Source organism: Diadema antillarum, unplaced genomic scaffold (genome assembly GCF_040938485.1).
Source record: "Diadema antillarum isolate AM-2024a unplaced genomic scaffold, OU_Dant_1.0 seq00001472_RagTag, whole genome shotgun sequence".
Lineage (NCBI taxonomy): Eukaryota > Metazoa > Echinodermata > Echinoidea > Diadematoida > Diadematidae > Diadema > Diadema antillarum.
The window spans coordinates 501,427-520,637 of record NW_027272211.1 but is presented as its reverse complement, the minus strand read 5'-3'; the positions used below and the strand labels follow the sequence as shown (position 1 = coordinate 520,637).

The 19,211-nt window shown below is 41.3% G+C and overlaps 1 protein-coding gene across 1 annotated transcript in view; it reads left to right on the top strand.

Moving 5' to 3' along the window:
- LOC139709814 (TBC1 domain family member 9-like) overlaps positions 1 to 10,959 on the top strand; it is a 37,351-nt gene extending 26,392 nt beyond the window's left edge. The window contains exons 18-27 of the mRNA XM_071621776.1: positions 314 to 460; positions 914 to 1,025; positions 2,265 to 2,514; positions 3,123 to 3,332; positions 4,741 to 4,911; positions 5,808 to 5,976; positions 7,010 to 7,182; positions 8,371 to 8,575; positions 9,254 to 9,360; positions 9,787 to 10,959. Coding sequence (XP_071477877.1) covers positions 314 to 460; positions 914 to 1,025; positions 2,265 to 2,514; positions 3,123 to 3,332; positions 4,741 to 4,911; positions 5,808 to 5,976; positions 7,010 to 7,182; positions 8,371 to 8,575; positions 9,254 to 9,360; positions 9,787 to 10,599 — 2,357 coding nt within the window. The 3' untranslated portion in view covers positions 10,600 to 10,959. The remainder of the gene's footprint in view (positions 1 to 313; positions 461 to 913; positions 1,026 to 2,264; positions 2,515 to 3,122; positions 3,333 to 4,740; positions 4,912 to 5,807; positions 5,977 to 7,009; positions 7,183 to 8,370; positions 8,576 to 9,253; positions 9,361 to 9,786) is intronic.
- Positions 10,960 to 19,211: the final 8,252 nt, after the last annotated feature.

Sequence of the window (19,211 nt, the reverse complement as noted above, 5' to 3'; positions counted from 1 at the left end):
TCACAGTCCATTCTGGCTTCCTGGCTTTTTGAGTGCTAGAAAGAGAGTGAGGCAGGTTGGAGGTGGATTAAATCAAGCCATATATTAAAATATTTGCATATATCCAATGAATTATTCATGAGCAGCATTCAATTGATATACAGTTTTTAGAATCAGTATCTTCAGATTGTTAGTATGTTGATGGAAAGTTAGAATTTACAGTTGTAGTTTCAGGTAGGTAGTCACATGTCTTCTCCTTCTCAGCATACACTGATATTATAACTTCTTGTTGGCGAGAAGATTTCTGTTAACCTATACTGCCCTCTCTCTGCAGGTTACTGCCAGGCCATGAATATTGTCACGTCGGTTCTCCTTCTCTACGCCAATGAGGAGGAGGCCTTCTGGCTCCTAACGGCCGTCTGTGAGCGTCTACTGCCTGACTACTACAACACCAGGGTGATCGGCGCCCTCGTGGACCAAGGTTAGTCATTTAATAGAATGGGATCGATCTTCTCTTTTTCCAGACTTTCCCTGCTGAAGCCGAGATGTATATTATTTGTAGGAACTGGCATGCATATTCATATGTGTGTGTGTTTGTATGATTTCATTCAGGGAAGACTTTGTAGAATTTTAGCTTTTAATTTTTGCCAATGAGTAGCTTTAATTACGTTCAGACGGTGATCCCTAAAGCTCAAGGATAGCTAACCTCGAGGATAAGTTTTATGGGGTGCCAAGCATGGCATGATTGATTTTGTGATGAAATGGACAGTGCAACGCTTGCCACCCCATAGAACTTATCCTCAAGGTTAAGTATCACCTTCTGAACGTAATTACTGTCATTCATGCATACCAGTTGTTAAAATGGATATTCATTGGATGAAGCTGATGAATAATTCATGAGATATGCAAATTATTACTTTATTTAATCACACAGGTGTGTTTGAGGCACTCACCAAGGACACAATGCCAGAGCTGTACATGAAGATGGAAGAGTTGGGCATGCTGAGTATGATCTCTCTCTCATGGTTCCTCACAGTCTTTCTCAGGTAAATCACAATTAAAGATTCTTGCATGCATGGCTTTCCATACCCTTTAAGGGGGCTTTCGTGCATTGTGTACCACTCTCATGTTCCATTTGATTTAATTGCATATTGTTATAATGCCCATAACTCTTTATGTGCCACGGTGTAAACCTCCAGTGTGCTACATTATTCTGAGAGAGGAACATAACCATGCTTTGGGAAAACATTCTGTTTTTTTCAAATCTATGTAACATTTAAATAGATTTTTGTTACTATGTACATGTAATGGGTGAAGTTGTAGAGAAACTACCAAGCTTTCCTTAGATGTAAATTGTATGACAAATCTATTACTGTTCTTCTTTCAAATTATCAGTAGCTACAACATAGAGCCATGACTTTTGCACACAAAACAGTGACAGAAACGTAGAATTTACCAGCTAATCCACTAAGGCATGGCTCAACACTAACTTTTTTGTTTGGTGGCCAAATGGGGCCACCAAAATCCTAAATTTCAAATTTTTGGTGGCCCGAGAGAAAAATGTGGTGTCCCGAAAAAACCCCCAATAAAAAACGTTATACGTCCTTTTTTTAAAATGAGTCAAATATTTAAGATTTATGATAGTAAGAATTAGAAGTTGGACATATCTACTCATAAATAAACTTCAACAAACTTGCAACACTCACTCTCAGGCATTCATTCAGTCCTTTTCATCCATCCTTTGAACAAATTTAACTGCTAATTTTCGGCGCAAAAAGTTACGAATTTATTGACACACTTTTCAAATAATTTTGGTGGCCCGAGGCGGGCCACCAAATTTGCCCTTTTTTGAAATTTGGTGGCCGGACTTTCATTTTTGGTGGCCCCGGGCCACCGGGCCACCGTTAATGTCGAGCCCTGACTAAGGAATACCGCTTGATTTATATTGTCAATCACCACTTAAAATGCAAGCTACATGTGACTGGATTGGAATCCCGAGAAACGCTTTCAATGCACTGTGGCATTTAGTGAATTATAGATTCGGTTTGGGCAGGTTTGTGCGTTTGAGCAGAATATGCGAAGTTGGCACGCTGTCGACTGAGTCGAACGTGTGAACGTGGCACCAAAACAGTGAAACAGTGCTTTATTCAGAATTATCCAACATTGAGGAGTAACTTCTGACAGCACTGGTGGATGATTGGACATGGTGCAATATACCCCTCCTACACTCCTCCTACCTAAAGCCACAATAAACTACGCGGAGTAACCATTATCCTCCCCCACAGTGTGATGCCCTTTGAGAGTGCCGTCAACATCATGGACTGCTTCTTCTACGACGGGGCCAAGGTCATCTTCCAGATTGCCCTGGCCGTGCTCGATGCCAACTACGAGGCCCTGCTCGAGTGCGAGGATGATGGCCAGGCCATGGTCGTCCTCAGCCGCTACCTGGAGAACGTTGGCAACCGGGATGCACCTGTGCCCCTGGTCCCACACTCCTCCGTCATTGTCGGGAACGTCGGCAAGGAGGCGGCGCCGGTAAAAAAAATCGCTCATGATCAATCTCTCATTACATCTTCCTGTAGCTGTGCTTTTTGTAGCCGAAGCCTGCCCTCTATAGTGTGCTGTGGTCCATTGTGAAGACCGTAATTTGCTGTCCGTTGAACACAACCTAAATCTTTACTCTTTCAAAGATCATGGTGACTATTATAAATGTGCAAGTGTGATATAATCCAGCTACTTATTAATGAGCACCAGATTCAAAGATGCATGGACCCCATGCCGAACAGGTAGGCTGATGAATAGATGGTGGGATAGATTGATTGATTCATTCATAGATGAATAGATAGAAAGATAGATAGAACTCTGTGTAGATTGGTGAATAGATATATGAATACTCAAATGGCAATTCAATATGACCGAAAAATAGATACAGACATTTATTAGATTGAAAATGAAAGTCTTAAAAATCTTATGTTTACACAATGACGGTAGTCCTAGAAAGGGACTGCTTTAAGGTGTCCAGAGTACATGTGGGTATAATTCCAAAGAGATTTTGGACAAACTACACCTATTGTAGAAAGAACTCCTTAAACCTATACTGTGCTTTGTTCACCGATTGATACACGTGCTGTCATACGATGTAGGTTTCCGTTGAGGTGTCAGAATTGATCCAGAACTCCTACTCCAAATTTGGCGGGACCTCCAACGAGCAGATTGAGAAGCTGCGGCTGAACCAGCGCCTGAGGGTCGTCCAGGGGTTGGAGGACACCGCGAGACGCAGCGTCATCCGGACGTTAGCCTCGGAGACTGCCTTTGAGACCAAAGAGCTGGAAGATCTCTACCACCTCTTTAAGGTGAGTGAGTCAGACTTCCTTGGAACTCATTATTCCTTTCTTTAATCTATCTCTTTATATGTTCAAAAACTTGACTGTGTAATCTATCTATTTTTGTGTTCAGAAACTTTGTATGTTTATATGTTCAGAAACTTGTTTGTATAATTATGTGTTTATATATTCAGAAACTTGTTTTATCTATTTGTCTATATATTCAGAAACTTGTTTTATCTATTTGTTTATATATTCAGAAACTTGTTTTATCTATTTGTCTATATATTCAGTAACTTGTTTTATCTATTTGTCTATATATTCAGAAACTTGTTTTATTTATTTGTCTATATATTCAGAAACTTATTTTATCTATTTGTCTATATATTCAGAAACTTGTTTTATTTATTTGTCTATATATTCAGAAACTTGTTTTATCTATTTGTTTATATATTCAGAAACTTGTTTTATCTATTTGTTATATGTTCAGAAACAGTCACAAAACAACTTTTCAATGATATTATAGACACAGTATTTAAAGTTTTAATGTTGAATTTTGTACAATGAATGAATACAAAGTACCTATATTCCTACTAAAACAACATCTCAAATACCTCTTTAAGGTGAGTGAGTCAGACTTTCTCGGAACTCATCATTTCTTTGTGTAATCTATCTCTTTATATGATAAAAAACTTGTTTTATCCGTCTGTTTCTTGTTCAGAAACAGTCACAAAACAACTTTTCACTACAGACAAGGTGTTTTTAAGTTTAATGTTGAATTTTGTACAATTGATATATATTTCAACATCTCAAATATTGGCTGTGATTGAATATTTGGAGACATATGTTACTATCTTCTGTTTCTACGCAAAATCTTTCACTTATTTTCACATACTTTTTTTTAAATACTAATACTTAAGCAAATATTTGCTGAATTTTTAGTGATATAAATGATTGCAAATTTTCAGTGTTAATTTTGGGTCTGCTATTTCCGTCATGTATGCTTCCTGTTACAAATATGTGTATATGCCTTTGTGTATGCCTTTGTGTATGCATGAGTGAAACACAACTTTATGTAGTACGTTTGGGTGGATGTACCTGTTTATATGTTTATCTATTTCTCTATATCTGTATTATTCTATCTGTCTTTTTCTCTATTTCTCTACCGTTATGTATATTTTCTCTCTCCACTTACCATCTATCTTTTTATCTTTTTCTCTGTGTGCTTACTTGTATGTGTATCTGTCTATTTTTCTATATCTCTACTTTAAGATCTATTCATTTCTCTATCTCTCTACGTATATATTGCTCTATATTGTTGTTTATATTATGTCTATCTTTTTATATCTCTATCCGCCTATTGCCCTATAAGTTAGAAATATGCCTTTCCTGACAGAATAATGCCTTTTATGAGTGTATATCTCTGTGTCCGTTCCAGGAGGAATACCTCAGCGGTAACCTGTCCTTTAGTACTCCCATCATGGACCACTCCCAGCACTTCCTCTCTCTAGTCAAGTTGGACCAGGACAAGTTCCTCACCCTGTTCCTGGCCCTATCCCCCTGGGCCAACGGTTCCAGGGCCGAGGTACTTGGTGTCCGCGCCTTCAGGGTGAGTTGAACAGTGTTCCTTGCAACGACATGGAAGGGGAAAGATGAGAGTGATATTGATGATCAGAGTTACAATGAAGATGATTATCATATCACAACTGAGAGATTGTAAGATGTGTTTCTATGAATAGTCTTAATTGAATCCTCAAGACATCTTATACCCTGTTTATACACAAAGTTTGGCACAGGTCCTCTTTCAGTCTGTTTATACAGAGGGTCACTGCCCGCTTAATAGACTCATGTACGAAATGGCTGTGAGAGGTCCACTGTAACTGTCATGGTAACATTGGGGAGTGCAGGAGATTTGAACATGTAAACCGTATGCACAGTGTGTGCTGCATGTGACTTCCGAAGGACTTCTGAACCTAGCTGTGGGAGGAGTATTACTTGAGAGCACTTCAGGGCCTGATTGTCTGATCATACAGAGTTTGGAGTGCTCTAAATGCCCTTTTTAAATGGGATGTCACATCCGAAGTTTTTGTACAAATGTTTGAATATCCTTGAGGTAATTCTTCATTTTTTTCTTTTTTTGATTTTCCTATAATAAGATGGTAGGTTTGCCCCTACTCAACAAAAACGAGCATTTGTTAGACATTTCAGCTTCTGACCATTCAAGCACTGAGAATTGAAGGTTTCTGGGATGAACACTCTACTAGGGCTTTCTATAGCTCAGTCGGTAGAGCACCGGGTTAGCAATCCGGAGGTCTCAGGTTCGAATCCCGATGGAATCCCATTTTCTTTGCTCATTTTTCCACTAATAAATTATATTCATTTCTGGTCAGTTTCCTCCTGTTTGTGCTTGTTAGATGTTATTTATGTCAGAAAAGACTACCCCGCACACAAGCAGTTGCATGTTTAGAATTCATCTCTTTCTCTTCTCTCTCTCCCTCCCTGTAGGTGCTGGACTCAGACCGGGATTCCCTGATCAACTTCCGGGACTTCTCCTGGGGCATGGGGATCATGTGCCGGGGGGAGATGCCCCACCGCCTCCGGCTCTTGTATGAGATGCACCAACCCCCCGCGCTGACGCCCGCCGACCTGGAGAGCCCCTCAGACACGCACACAGGTGGGGGAGGAGGGAGTTCAGTGGGTTCAACAGCCCTGACTCTTGATAATGTAATATCATTGTGTTTGGCACTTTTTCCTGTCCTGGTTAAAAGAGAACATGCTGAAGACAATGGGGAAATCCCCCTTGCATTGCATGTTGTTGTTGTGATTTTTGTGTTTCCCTCATAGAAAAAAACATGAAAAAAAAAGAACAAGATAAAAGTCATGTGTAAAGTCTTACCTATTGACTCCTTATGTGTATTCAACTTTATGTCACTTTCTCCAACTCTTTTCTCCAATTCTTTTACATCTTTCCTCATGTATATCTCAATATCTCCTTCTCTCTCCCTTTCTCTCACCCTTTTTACTCTCTCTATCTTTCAGTCTCTTTTTCTCTCAATCTATTTACATCTCTCCTTCTCTCCCCCAAAATCTCCCCTCTTTCTCTCAATCTTTCTTCTTAATCTCTTCATCTCTCAATCTCTCTTTTCTCTTTTACAATCTCCCCATCTTTCTTATTAATCTCTTCATCTCTCAATCTCTCTTTTCTCTTTTACAATCTCCCCATCTTTCAATCAATCTATCTCTCATTTATTTGCATCTCTCTCTCTGTCTCTCCCCCTCTATCTTGCAATATCTCTCCCTCAATATCTCAATATCTCTATTTTTCAATCTCTCTCTCAATCTCTTTATATCTCTCTCCGTCTATCCCCCATTATCTCCCTCTCTCTCCCTTCATTTTACACAATCTCTCTTTATCTGTGGGGGGGGGGGGGGGGGGGCACTGTGGCATAGTAGATAAGACTCCAAACTCCCAATCGAAAGACCCGAGTTTGATTCCCGCTCAGTGCTTATGTCCTTGGCCAAGATGTTTTTACCCACCATGTCCCTCTCAATCCAGATGTATAAATGGGTGCCTGGCAACACTAGGGTAATGATAACAGCAGGGCCGTCTAGTAGAGCAGTGGCAACACTGAAGAGGCTACCCTGGATGAAGAAGTCATTATCATTATCGTAGTAGTATTTCTCTGTCCGTCCCGGTCTTCCAACAGAGTGTAGTACGGTAGACGTACCCTCACCTCGGGACTGCGATGTTCTCGTCGATCCGCCCGATGCCACAGACGCTGAGGAAGCCTTGGATGCAGCCGAGTTCTTTGACTCTGATGCAACAACGCCAACACCAGCGCCCTCTACTGCCCCGACAGAGATAACGTCTTCCCCCACTGTGCAGGTTGGGAATACCAACATATGCATTATTTAAAGTGATAATTCCTCATGATTTACAAAATTATTTGCACTTGCGATTGTCTTATCAACCAGGGCTCCATTTCAGAAAAAAAAAGTTTATCTAATGATCAGATAGCAACTCTTACTGGAGTGCAGTTGTCATGGTAATGACAAGAATCCTGCTTCCTTATTGGCTGTTGCTGTGGGAAGTTGCCATTCTCGCAAGAGTTGCTATCCTAATATCTTTTATGAAATGGGGCCCAGATCGGGCAAACTTCATCCTATTTTTTATCATTAGCCGAGACTCCAACCCCAAGCACCTTCTGGTCTGGAGATTCTCCCGCCTGAAACCCCTAGCAAACAGGAGACTCCAAGTTGATGTGTGCGAAGCGCGAAATTCCTAGGGTTATAGATGCTCTCTGGTGCTATCTAAGGCTTATTTTTGCAACATACGATAGCAATAAGTAAGAAATCCTTTCCAACGGGAGACATTGAGCCAGGGCGGGAGAAATTAAATCTCAAACGGGAGAAAGGGAGATTTTGCAAAAATGGGTTTTCGGTGGGAGATCTCCCTTCGAAAACGGGAGAGTTGGAGTCTCTGTATTAGTAGTAGTAATAGTAGTAGTAGTAGTAGTAGTAGTAGTAGTGGTAGTAGTAGTAGCAGTAGTAGCAGAACATAGTAGTGTTAGCAGTTTTATTAGTAACTGCGTAAACAGGTATAGTAGTACTAGTAGTCATAGAAGTATTTAGTACTCAAATAATTGTAGAATTAGCAGTACTGTAAAAGTGGAGATTTTTGTGGTGTAGAAATTTTTGTGCATTTCGAGCTACCAGAAACTAGCACAAAAATAAAAGAACGCAAATATTTTGGGTTGTGATATGTTACACTGTCCACTGTTGTGATAGTGTGGAATTAAAAATGCAAAAATCATTATACCTGGCCCTGGGTGAAAACTAATACTTGTGTGAAAATAACCATGTTTATTGTGATAGTTATATCATTAGAAGCAGTAGTAATAGTATAAGTTGGAGAAGAAGTAGTAATAGCAACAATAGTAAAAGCTGTTGTAGATGACGAAGAAGGAGAAGTGTTAATATAGCAGTAGTTGTATTAGTAAGAATAATAGTGAAGCAAACAAAATACTAAAATAACAATTAACACATTCTGTTGTTGTTGTTTGGTCAGGAGTCCCCCAGGCATGCTAGTCTCGGTTCCAGCCCCAGGTCTCCATCTGCCCTCTCGCCCTCAAAGAGATCCAACCCGTTCCTGACCAACCCCGACCCCACCCTGCCCCCGCCGGACCAGGAAGGTATCTTTAACTTCCAGAGCGAGGGCGCGGTCAAGCTGGGTGAGGAGGCAAGCACGGCGGTGGAGAAGAACGAGATGAGAGGTCAGTTCTGGCCCCTGCATGTTACAGCTGTGTTTGTTAACCCGTTGAGGATGGGCTGATTCTGCTATGACACCTATTTTCCACAGACGCCAGTCCTGCCCAAGTACTCTCGGGACTAGTTTTCAACGGGTTGAAAATGAGCGATGGATGATTTGACTATTAAAGGCATAGATGTTTAATAATAGTAGTCGTGTACTTGGGAAGAAAAAAATGGCTATTGATTTGCCCAAGGCTACAGATGTTGACAAACAAACTTCTGCATGATGATAAGAATGTAAAAAACTGCCAATGATTTGACCAAGGCAAATACATGATGGTAATGGTGTACTCTGGTGGAAAAAAAAAAACCCAAACACCCAAACAACCGAACCCTGCATAATGATGAAGATTAATGTTAGAAAATTGATGATGATTAGAAAGGCAACAATGCCTGGGGTAATGGTAGTGTTTAATGACGACGATGATGATGATGGTGATAATGATGATGATGATGACCATGATGATGACGATGATGACGATGGTGACGATGATGATGCAGATGATAATGATGATGACAATGATGATGATGACAATGATGATGACGATGACGACGATGACGATAATAATGATAGTGAGGATGACAGGGCTCGACATTAGCAACAACAACAACTTACAACAAATGACCTTTGACCCCTGCAGGTCCTGAACCGGCACAAGGCTACCAGTACTACCTCAAGAAATGGCAGCAGGAGAAGGAGGAGGAGGAGAGGCGGAAGAGTTTCAAACATCTCCCCAGGATGAACCAGGTCCGTATCAGATGACCTTCCCAATGTATTTAATAGGAATTGACATTTTATCTTTATGTAAATGCGCTTGCATTGGAACTTTGTTTGTGAATATGCCAGATTTGACAAAACTTATACCATACAGATGATTTTGCAGCCCCCAAAATCTGTATATTTAATTTTTTTTTTTACCCTGACATAGGGAGGAGCCTGATATCACTTGAAGGTGATTGCTATGATTTTTAGGCCTTTGTTACAACAAGCTTTCCTTGGCTCAGTTTCCGCTATGATGTATCAGTAGTGTTAACAAAGCTGAATCCACACGTGGAAGAAATATAAGACAGAAATCAAAGCAAGACAACACAAAAGAAAACAAAAAGCTTATCCCAGCAAAACAATGATGACCCTGTCACTGATTCGAAATTGTTGATGTCTTTTTAATTTTAGGAGCAGTTCATCCAGTTGCTCAAGTCCATGTATGACATGTTTGTGGATCACCCAGAGGAGCAGGAGCTCTACCGGTCCCTAGCCACAGTGGGGACCCTGCTCTTTGAACTCGGCGAGGTCGGCAAGAAATTCTACCGCATGAAGCAGACGTCACCGGCAAAGAGCTGGAGCGAGATCTCCTCGTCGAGCCCTTCAGTTGGGGAAGTCGTCGACGTCCATGGTGTGGAGAAGGCGGAGGACGTTTCTCCCTTGCCAGGATCGGAGGAAGTGACTGGGGATGAGTCTAAGAGTGAATTGCCTCAGGGTGATGGGAACAAAACACCTGGGAGTGAGGCTAGTCCTGAAGTGGCATATGCTAGCCTTGGTGTTGACAAGAGTGAAGTCGAAAGCGGGGCGGACAAAGACATTGAAGTGTCTGCAGCTGTGGAAGCTGTCAAGAGTGTATCCATAGCAGAGCCTGGGAAAGAGTCTAGCACAGACACGGTGGAATCTGCTGCTCCAGTGGAGATGCTCGCTGGAAATGAGTCGGACAAAAATCCTGAAATGGAGGCTAGTGCTGGACATGAGAACGACGAGGCGACGGAGACCGACGGGCCGCCCAGACCGGCATCCCTCCCCGGAGACCTGCCCAAGCTAGTGGACACTGAGTGGGCGATCACTTTCGAGCAGTTCCTGGCCTCGATGCTTAACGAAGAGCCGCTGGTCAAATTCTTCGAGAAGCCCACGTACGTGAGAAGCCTAATCGACGGGTACCGGCAACGAAAGCTGTTCCAGCGACAGTTGAGTGACATCAGTGTAACGAGTTTGTCGTAACCCCTTCCCCAGGTCAATCATTCTTTTAGTGTCGTGTATAATGTATACTCCTATGCCTCTTTTTATATTCCAATTTTAGTCTCGACAAATACACTGTACCTAGATAGCTTTACTGTACATTTAAACAAACTATATCTCTCGACTCATTTCTGTATCTTCTGAGTCGGGATACTTATGTGTATGAAATGCTTCTCTCAATTTGAAGTGATGACATTAGTGATTCTTTTTGAATGAATTTATCTTTGTCTTGATTCTGAAATGCATTTATAGCTCATGTAGAAACAATAATTTCCTCCTCAGTTGCAGAACGTCATTAGCAATCATCGTAAGAATCATGAGTTCAGCCCTCCCGAAAGTGAATGATCTATATTAATTTCTTAATGCTGTATTAAAGTTAGTAATGCAATTTTTATTTGATTTAAAATTTGTGTATGAACCCAAGGCTCATATCAATATTTTCATATTATTTGTTTAAAAATTATGCCCATTACACCTTTAACTGGTACATAGATTCTTTGCTCTGTCTCTTGTTTGGATTGGTTTAACAACTAACAATGCACTCCCTTTCAAACCAGCATGGTTATAATGAAATTTTTGTTACAACAAAGTAAAATTTAGGTCCCTTAATTATCATCCATATATCTTCATATCGTCGCTGGGGTGACAATATCTTGTATCTGCAATTTTGGTGAAAATTACTTTTTTGATTAATGGTCAAATAATCAGTTAAGTGATGTTCTGTCCAAATCCTAAGTGTCTTAACCCAAAAATGAAGCCACCACAGCATGTCAAAGGAAAGGTTATCCCATTTGCTATAGTGCTTTGGCCGCCATGTTTTTTGGCTCCCCTGAACATTTGACATTTTGTAGATACGAGGTCTTGTCGCCCCAGCGACGCTATACTTTAGTACTCGGCTATAACAAAATTTCAATACAACGAAAGGCAACTGCCAGTCCCGAGGACTTTGTAACAGGAGTCACCCAGACTTTTCACACCTATCAATTTTCACTGTCAATTTGTGATACATGTAACTGTGTGGTAAACTACTTCATTGAAGAATTATAGTGTGTGTGTCTGAAGGGAAAAACAGATTCAGAACAAGTTATAGAAAGTCATTGTGCTAATCTTTGCATGTTGAATTTTATTATATGATGTTCCTGGCATAGGATGTTGCTAACTATGAAACATGTGTGTAATATATAAAACATCCTAATGGAGAAAATGTGTGTGTAATATGAATGCTCCTTGGACAATGTGACTCCGATTCAACTTAGCATGGTAGTGATGCAGCTGTTAAACCCCTTCAGTGCCATGGACTTTGGACAGTGTGTACAATGCTACGGAGGTTTTCTTTGCCAAATGGTACTCAAAGCACATAAAGGGTTAAGCTACTGTAATGGCAGGAAATGATGATTTGATTGAAAAGGGGAGAGATGTGGGGTTCCTTTACATATCAAATTGTGCACTATATATTCACTTCCCTCATGTCTGGACCTGAAAGTAAAGGAATATTTTGAAATACAGAAATCCCATATTTTTCTGAAGCATATCATGACCCAGTATTGAATTGTTACTGAATGTCCAGTCACCACCATGTTTGACCGATATGAACTTTGAAGACTGTTTTTTTTTTCAGCACTGTACTCCACAATCACGAATTTAACCACTTGCAAAATTGTCTGTAAGTCCAGTTTTGCAAAAAATTAGACTCGCTATTGATATATGGTGTATACAGAATAGGGAAAAACTGTTATCGTTAGACAGCTCCTGACATGTCTAGAAAACTGGAATATACTGGACGAAAAAAGAAAGAAAGGCCAAAAAAAAAAAAAAATTGATGACTTTATCTTCTTTTCATTTTGAGAGGGGGCTGATTGGTCGTCGTGAATTTCTTTTATTGGCCTTTCCTCCAACCAAATGAATCAATATGTGAAATCTACATTGCATTTAATGCTGTGGTGCCCAATCAATAGCACTTGTGTTAAAAAACAACATAGAAACAGAGAAAAAAAAGAAGAACATTTCAAAGATGGCGTCGGGTGTTTCATTCAGAGTCCCTAGGGTCAGGTCAGAAGGTCGCACAATATTCTCTGTGGAAATCCTCATTTCTTTTTTTAGTTAGCTTTTCTCCATGTGTCTTCCACTTTGCCTTATGATTTCAGAGAGTACACTGTAATCTGATTTTGACGTCAAAGCGTGACAATTATACTACCTTAGGAAGAAATGTGTTGGTGTGAATTACGTGTATAACAGCTGGCATTATCAATTTCTGCTGCATGAAGCCTGTTGTGCTATCATTTTAGTTAATTGTTCTATTTTTTTTGCATTCCTCAGGACAGTATATGTGAATGTGAGAGATTTTTACAAATGAGGTAGGACCTCGGAAGATTGTTCCAACCTGGGGCACCTTTTTTGGTGTGTGTTTTTGGTTGCAGTCTGCATACTGTATTATTTTCTACATGAATAACTCACTATTGAAGTGATAATCACAAATTCGTTTTTGCTTTTCGATGGCGTGATTCAGCAACCCTGTTTGAAACATTCCATGCTTTGTCAGAAATAATATATAAACTTTTTTTTTATAGATTTGGCTCAGTGGATCAAGCCTTGGTCACTCCTTCTTGAGGGTCTGTGGTTCAAGACTGCATGCAGCAGCTTTTATTAGTACCCTTCGGCCAGGCTCTCTATCCACATTGCTGAGACATTCAGAGGGTGCACAGTAACTTGCTTATAGGCATCAAATTTCTTTACCAGTTATTATGTGAAGCAAATCTTAAAGCAAGGAAAACAACAGAATGAAAGTTCCAGCTCTCATAATCATACATACACAACAGCATAGCACATCTACACAAACTGCCAATCCTGGACTAATCCACTTCTTGACAAGGGGACACTTTTCACTGTGCATGAATTTAGACTACTCTCTCGCATTTTCTGGTAATAACATATGTAAGTTGCATCATCAGGTAACAACTTGCAAGAGTTGATTCTCTGCGAGGACTGGTAGAAAAGAACAGATGTCACACTTTGCGTTTTCACGATCGGACTCTGGGAAGAGGACATGATATACAGGTTGTACTTTGTACTAAATATGTAGGGGATGAACATTGCACAACTTTTTGTATAGCAGGTGCACTTTTTGTTCTGATCTTGGACAGCGACAGGGCTGTACATGTGTAGGCCCTATGGTTACCATACTCTTAGCATTCCATTTGTGTTCTTTAGTGCAATCTGTTGCATGGATTGATGATTTACTGAAATTTCAAAGGTTTTTCTGCTACCTGTACATCAAAGGAGGATTTACTCCATGGAAGATGTTGTCTTGAATTCATGATGTCTCAAATAAAGAAATAATATAATTGTTTAGCAATCTGTCTTATAATAGTAAGGATGTGTTTCAACCTAGTATTTGGTTTAAAACACTGTAATCTATGTTGGCCGTAACAGGGGGCTTTCAAAATAAAAAGAAACTAGATCATTCAAGTAGTTTATGCAATGAGTCGAGTGCATTGCTATGCCAGTGCATGAATATACTATTGTTAGACATACTGAAGTCCCCTTTACCAGCTATGGCTGAAATGGACGTCAACATAAAAAAAGACCAGCACCCAAACCAAGCACACTTATACCTCAAAGTATGGTGGGTTGTAGAGCTTGAGCATCTCTGCAGATCAAAATTGAATATATTCCCCTCGGCTTGATTGGAAAGAAGACCTCGGGTTTTAACCAATGGGTGGCTATATGTTTCCCTCTAGATGCAGGTTACACAACCCAACAATATGTATCAGATTTCACACAGTAAGAACTGCACACAAACTTCCAGTCCATCCCCCCCCCCCCAAAAAAAAAAAAAATCACACTCGACAACTTGGCAGTTGTAAAACAAACAATGCAGGATACCTTTGGCTCCCAGTGTATCGTATACATTTTCGTTTCCATGTTGGGAAAGGTCCCAGCAAAGCTTTCCATAGCTTGAAAGTCATGTTAAAAAGTACATGTATTTTACTATTATAGTTATGAATGGCCCCACCTGGAATTCAAGACAACTTTTTCCTTTGAGTAAACCCCTTTCTTCGATGTCATGCCAAATTTAGGTTTAATTTTGGCTCTCAAAGTATGTGTGGTGGAGTCATGCATGTAAGTAGGCCTAATAGTTATTTTGATGATCAATGTGTGTAATCAAATTTCTTCCAAGAATCTTTCCATTTCATCTCTTGATGAAGCAAAAGAGAGAAACTACTGGCTTTAGTCTCATATGATAAGATTTGATTTACAATTGTACTTAATAAGGCTACATGTAAATGTGTATGTGTGTTTTTTTTTATGTTGTTCATGATATTGATCGACACTGCTTCTGTAGTAGTGCATACTGAAGGAATAATTCAGTCTTGCAAAAAACAGAAGAAGAAGGAAAAAAGAGCATCGTTATGCAAACTATGTCCTAAAAGAAAGAATAAATGCCGGTGGATTCTCTGTGTGAATTGAACCATGCAATTATGTTAGTTTCTGTCTGTGTTAGATAGATATTACGTACTTGATCATATCCGTCATGTCATGCTCATATTTAGCTTAATGCAGACCAAGTACTGTAAAAGTGGATATTTTTGCGCGACTAATTTTTCGCGCTTGCCCGGGTGAGAAGAGTTTCGCGTGTTTTTAATTCCGAGGAATCAAGTCATCAACCACTGGAACATATGGCATGCAAAAATATTCATTTGCTTTTATTTTCGCGCTAGTTTCTGGTTGTGCGAAAATTTCAACACTGCTAAAATTTCCACTATTACAGTAGAAACTGATTTCTTGCGAGTTGATTGGCAGTTGACCTGTCACTGTACAGTGACCAATGCTTGTAAGAGGTATTGGTGGTCCTGTGGTTTCCAAGTGCATGACTCTCGACTACTAGGTCTATGGTTCAAATGCCATCCAGAATGGTCTCTGTCCAGGCTAAAGAACATTAGATTGGCTCGGGTTCTCACAATCCATGGTGTATCTACTGTACCTGATCCTTTTAAGTGGTATTTACTTGTTCTTTCTTTTCCTGGGGAATGGGTTAGGAATACAATACTTAATCATACTCTGCACTTGCAAGGGATGACTGTACAGAATATGTGATGAGGTTGATTTCTGTCTTGGGTTGAAATTATCTAGACACATGTGCAAAATTCTCTGTAAATTGTCTCTCTATTCACAAGTGGGATTATTTTTACATGCATCAGCATCATTAATCACTGCCTGAAGGGACCATGTAGCAATTTAGGCTAAGACATCAGATTGTGAGCATGCTTTCAGAGAAATGAACATAGGAACCGCAGCAGACATGTGAGATGAATAGGTGTGAAGAATTCCATGTAGGGCCTAAAGAGAGAGGGAGAGAGAGAAGAGAAAATTGGGCTAGATTTTTACAATCAATTGTAATCTTTCATTTTGTAGGCCCTACCATTTGATGATTAATGTACTTGAAAAATATGTGGGTGAAATCGAATGTAATGTATGTTTTATCATCACTATTAGGGAAGGTACAGTGTAGATCGAGGCATGCAAATTTCAAGTATTTTCAAACTGGTAACCTTCACCCTGTGGATTCTTCAATCCTTGTATTGTAGACTTTGTACAGCATTCACAAAGTCTGTTTAGGCAGTGGAAAAATGTGTAATAGCCCAGAACAATGTTTGGATGGAAAATGACGTAGCAAAGATGAATGAAGAGGTATTTTTGTGTGTGTACATGTATGTATTATGCAGGTGCGTGCTCAGTCCATGAATATATTGTTATGCCCAGAGTTAGGCAAAAATGTATCATCATTCAACATGCACATTTCCCCGGGTCTAGCGATGGATTGAGCGGACCAGACAGGGGAGGCCAAGTGGATTATTCACTGTCTGGCCAGCCCATTGCTGGATCTTGGGAATGGGCATGTTGATAGACTTATTGCTTTATGGTCAGTATGCATGAATGTTGCTGACCAGCCCAAAATTAGTGAGAAATGGGGAGTCGGCGAATATTGCGGGCAAGAGAGGAGGATATTGGAGGCGAGTGACTGAGAGGGGAGAGTCCGAGTTTTACTGTCTTGAAGTGAACACCTGAATAAATGTCGTTTCCGCATCTGAAGCAATGAAATGTCTAAGTGACTATGATTCCTGTCTCAATATCCGAAGGATACAACACTGGTGGCAGCGGTGACGAACCACTCCAGATTTTGATTTTGGTTCGCTTTTCTGCAATTTTGATTTCAAAATGCCAAATTCTCGTAAAGGGAAACATCAGGCAGGTGCCCACATGGACGCATCCTATGTCAGCGAGGGCGAGGTTGAAGCTCTGAAGGAGGAAATCAGGCAATTGAAAGAGAGTCAGAAGAGGGTCCCTCCAATTACTGGGAATGTCCCCCTCCCTCATCAAGCACCATACGATGGGACAGCACCCTTCTGTGCATTTAAAAATCAATTTGAAGGATTGGCTACATGCAGTGGATGGAGCGAGGAGGAGAGGAGATTGCGGTTGCTGGCCGCTCTGCAAGGGGAGGCAGCTGCCTATATTTTCCAGCTACCGGACTTCGCCGATTTGTCATTCGGTCAGCTACTCGGAAACCTCGAACGGCGGTTTGGGGATCGCAGAAAAGCAAACACTTACCTCGCCCAGCTCGAGTCCAGGAAACTTGCACGAACAGAGGACATCGCGGACTATGTGGCGGACATAAGAACTTTAACAACTAAGGGGTACCCAACGGCCGATGCGACGACGAGGGAGGTCATCGCCATCCGCCATTTTGTCAGGGGTCTCGGCGACCAACAGTTAGCAATGACCGTTGGTATGAAAGAACCGGCAACGCTGGAGGAAGCCCGGGACTTGGTGGAAACATACCTCAGTTTGAAGGAGGAAAACGGCTCTCCTCGGGTGAGACAGGTGTCGTCAACGACCGTAGATGATGTCGTGACAGAATCACGGCTCAAGGAATTTGAAGATAAGATGACATCGTCATTAAGCCAGCAGCTCGACGTAATGGCAAATCGATTACAACATAGTTTGCAACTCGCTCCTCAGCCAGCCTGGTGGGGGTATGGAGGATACGGACGAGGTCGTGGGCGTGGCCGTGCCCGTGGTCGTGGTCGTGGTCGTGGCTACGGACGAGGCGATGGCCCACGTAGATGCTACAACTGCGGTGAGGCGGGACATTTCTGGCGCGAATGTCCAAATGAGCAGCCCAATTCTCATCAGCAAACAGCTTCCCAGCAGGAAAACTAACTGGGACCGGGTCATCCGGCCAGACGCCGGTCCATATTCATGTGCGTCACAACAATGGTGACAATGGAATATCAGTGTTCATTCCTGGAAAAGTGGAAGGAGTTGAGGCTAAGTTGCTGGTAGACTCAGGGGCTGCGGTTACCCTAGTGTCATCCAAAATGCTAAATAAAATACCTCACAGAAATAATTTAACACGAAATCAGTGCGATAACATTGTCCTCAAAACTGCCGATAATGGGGAACTTAATACTGACGGCCTGATTTCATTCGAATTTGAAATAAACGGATCAATCTATACGTGGAACGCATTTGTGGCACCAATCACAGATGATGTATTGATCGGATATGACTTTTTGTACCATTTCAATTGCGTTTTGGAAGCAAGGAGGGGCCTGACGATCGATGGACGCTTTGTTGAGTGCGAATTTGTGGGAGAAATTCCACCCATTTCTCGGGTGAAATTGATGCATGACACAACTGTCCCAGCTCGCTCCGAAATAATTGCAAAGGGTCAAATTGAGGGTTGTCATTACATCGGAGATGACTTTATAGTGGAGCCCCTCCCAAACGGAATGAGAAATGAATCGCTTTTGGTCGGTGCTGTAGCAGTACAAAGCGCTCAAGCCCCTGCTGGCCTACCTGTACGAATATTGAACACATCATCTGAGGAAATAACATTACGTGCAAACACAGTTGTTGGAACCGCGCAGGAGATAATGGAAATCACACTGGTTGACGAAAAGGAGAATAACTGTAACCCTGGAGCATGTCGTGCCTCAACATGTAGAAGGGTATGTAATACACATGTTCATGGAAATTCAAGTACTCCTTCCACTGATGAGCAAAATGTCACTGCAGAGGAAATGCACCCTATGTTACATGAACTATATGAAAGGAGCAGCAAAGGACTTAACGAGGATCAAAGCAAACAACTATGCAACCTACTCGTTAAACATCAAGCTAATTTTGCATACTCATCGTCCGAGTTAGGCCGTACATCTGTGCTGCAGCATGAAATAAGAACGGAACAGGCAAAACCGATCCGACAACCCGCCCGACGTCCACCCCGCTCATTCGAGGGAGAGGAGGAGAAGATTCTGGAGGAACAGTTAAGAGCTGGGATTATCCGACCATCTTCATCTCCATGGGCTTCCCCCCTTGTATATGTGAAAAAGAAGGATGGAACGATACGCCCATGTGTCGATTATCGCAAATTGAATGCTGTTACCCATTTCGATAGTTTTCCCCTCCCCCGAATCGACGACTGCTTAGACTGTTTGGGTGATTGCAGTTATTTTTCGACCTTGGACTTGCAGTCGGGCTATTGGCAGGTGGAGGTCAAAGAGAGTGATCGCGAGAAGACGGCATTCCGC